The 3,019-nt window shown below is 41.0% G+C and overlaps 1 protein-coding gene across 1 annotated transcript; it reads right to left on the bottom strand.

The window, feature by feature from the left end:
- Positions 1-242: 242 nt before the first annotated feature.
- On the bottom strand, positions 243-843 carry LOC149135970 (NADH dehydrogenase [ubiquinone] 1 alpha subcomplex subunit 2-like). The gene has a single exon (XM_089350319.1). The coding sequence runs from the start codon at positions 788-790 to the stop codon at positions 506-508; it is 285 nt and encodes a 94-aa protein (XP_089206445.1). The 5' UTR covers positions 791-843; the 3' UTR covers positions 243-505.
- Positions 844-3,019: the final 2,176 nt, after the last annotated feature.

Below are 3,019 nucleotides of genomic sequence, written 5' to 3'. Positions count from 1 at the left end.
TCAGTAGATAATTTACCAATAAGTTTTAATTACACTCTAAAATACGACCTAACGAAAAAAAAAAAATTTTTAGAACTTCATCTTAATGCATTTTACTTATAAGAACGGATTTAATCAAAAAGAAACACGTAAAAAGTAAATGTATCTGTAATGAATGGTTGTAGGTGTACATCCATACACACATACACGTACATAAACATACACCCAATATATTTATATTAATACAAAAAAGTAAGACGAGATGAATACTAAATATTTTATATATTTACGATTTCAAGCTGTAATTAACAGAATTCTATCGATGGTGACAAGTGAAGAAACAGTTCGTATATTTTGTCCCAAAATCATTAGAAACACATCTTGGAAACGATAACATAAAGTCAAGGTGAATAAGGTTCATTTGGTATTGCTCCACTCTTTCATCTTCACAATCACTTTGAACATTGTTGCATATTCAGTAGTGAGGACCATCTGTTAGTAAAATCTTCTAAGGGAGTTCTCTTGGTTATACAGAAGACAGGGAATTTACTGCTTCTAAAACCTCGCCCGATGTGAATCCAGTGAGGGGTAAACTCGATTCTCTGCCGTAGTCAAAACGTGCGAATATCTTCGGTTGGATGCCATTACATTCCCGAATAAGAATAGGAAGATGGGGATTCTGCTGCTTAATAGCTACATAGTGTTGTTCTATAAAATCCCGTACACCTTTACTCGAGCTGCATCTCTGGCATAGATGTACTCTCAGTTCTTTTAAATGTTGTCCGAAGCGCACAGCCTTGGAAGCAGCCATTTTGACCTTCGCTTAAGCAGGAGTTCTCTACCTTGGTTTCCAAAGCAGTTCCATTATTATCTCCCCTCTTATATTTCCATTATCTTTTCCTCTTGATGTACAAAAATAAAAATTACACGCATATATTTTTAAACATTATGTGTAAATGTGTTTATATATCTTGATAAATGTCTTCAAATCCCGCCAAGGCCAACTCTGATATTCATCCTTATAGTATCGATGAAATAAAAAATATAATGATGAACTTGTATATAGTGCTCAGCATGGAAAGCGGACGGTAAATGATGATGATGATGATGATATTATCATCATCATCATCATTATCATTTAACATCCATGTTCCATGCTAATATGGTTTTTATGGCTGGATGCCCTTCCTAATGCCCACTGGTTTAATGGAAGTGTGTTCTGGATGCTTCTTTCATGCCACCAGCACTAATGAGGGCTGCCATGCAGTTCACAAGACCATGAAGCCCAAGGGAGCAACTTTGTGTTAGAAGAAGAGTAGTAAAGGATGGGTAAAAGTATGAGAGAAGGGGCCAGAGCAGAATGAGTTCCTTGCTGCAGGGGAACTACATGACTACTGACATTTTAGAAGAGAGGGTGGGAGTGATGGGGGTGGAGCTAAAGCACAATCAAAAAAGGATTTTGGTGATGAGATGTCAGGGAGGACTGTCAAGCTATGAGACAGGAAGAAATGAGTAGAGCAGAGGGCCCTGAAGAGTGAAGTGAGAAGTAAGGGGTGAATGACAGTGTGGAGCAGCAGAACAATAATGATGAAAGTGTAGAGATGAGAAAGACAAAAGAGAGATGATGTTGGATAGGTTGCAGGTGTAGGTGGGGAAGAGAGAGGTAGGGTAGGCATAGCATGTAAGGAGAATGAGAGATGTATGGTGGTGGTGGTCTTGGTGGTGGTGGTGGTGGTGGGAAGAGATAATTAAGTGGCATGATGGGGATGGGGGTTCAATAAAACTGTGGGTGGAGAGAACAGTATTAATGGATGAACAGTGGATAAGTGAAGTGGTTCTGGGTAGTATGAAAAGTAAGTGTTATCAAAGAGGGGCTGTGGTTAGGGAGATGGTGGGTGGTGAGGGTGTCTTAAGGAGTAAGGACTTTGGGCAAAGGGCCCATTTGTACATCATCATCATCATACTGGCATGGATTAGACACAATGCTACTAAAATCCAGTTTCACTGAGATGAGTAAACCTCCATGTAAACTGCATATTACCAGTCATCCTGGTTCTTTGTCATCACCTCTTATTTCTTTACTGCCCACAAAAGGCTACACACAGAAGGGACAAACAAGGGCAGACAAATGGATTAAGTCGATTATATCGACCCCAGTGTGTAACTAGTACTTAATTCATCGACCCCCGAAAAGATGAAAGGCAAAGTCGGCCTTGGCGGAATTTGAACTCAGAACGTGAGACTGAGGGTCCAGAGACCAGTCTTCATCCCTTTTGTTCATATCTTCCTGGATCTCTCTCTTCCACAGGCTCCATCTATATTAAGTGATTGGCACTTCTTTATACACCTGCCCTCATCCATACATATCCCATGTCCTTATCAGCACAGTCTTCTTTCTTGCACACTATTTCTCTTATGCCCAGCTTTTTCTCTCAGCTCATTTGTACTTTGTCTTTCATGCACTCTTACACATTCAACAGTCAACAGATGAATCCAGTCAGACATTATCATTGTCGACATTATTATTTTAATGTCCACTGTTCTAATGTGGCACATTAAAAAATCATTCAAGCGGGGTTGTTGCCAGTGCCGCTGGACTGGCTCCTGTGAAGGTGGCACGTAAAAAACACCATTTTGAGCATGGCCGTTGCCAGTACCGCATGACTGGCCCTCGTGCCGGTGGCACGTAAAAGCACCCACTACACTCTCGGAGTGGTTGGAGTTAGGAAGGGCATCCAGTTGTAGAAACTCTGCTAGATCAGATTGGAGCCTGGTGTAGCCATCTGGTTTGCCAGTCCACAGTCAAATCGTCCAACCCATGCTAGCATGGAAAGCGGACGTTAAACGATGATGATTATGATGTTCCATATATGTGTGGGTCTGATGGAATTCATTGAGGCTAGATTTCTCTGACTGGATGCCCTTCCTGTCATCACTCCTCACCTGTTTCCAAGTAAGGTAATATTTCCTTATGGCTGGGTATGCTTTGGCAGAATATTGGAACTGAAGGACACTGCTTGTATGATGGTGATGCTCGTTT

The sequence above is a fragment of the Octopus bimaculoides genome, chromosome 4 (genome assembly GCF_046866305.1).
Source record: "Octopus bimaculoides isolate indiv1 chromosome 4, ASM4686630v1, whole genome shotgun sequence".
Lineage (NCBI taxonomy): Eukaryota > Metazoa > Mollusca > Cephalopoda > Octopoda > Octopodidae > Octopus > Octopus bimaculoides.
Note: the sequence above shows the minus strand (reverse complement) of the source record. Positions and strands in the feature narration are given on the sequence as shown.

Excerpts from the sequence above, each read along its gene's own strand:
- LOC149135970 (XM_089350319.1), bottom strand. The coding sequence starts at position 790 with ATGGCTGCTTCCAAGGCTGTGCGCTTCGGACAACATTTAAAAGAACTG.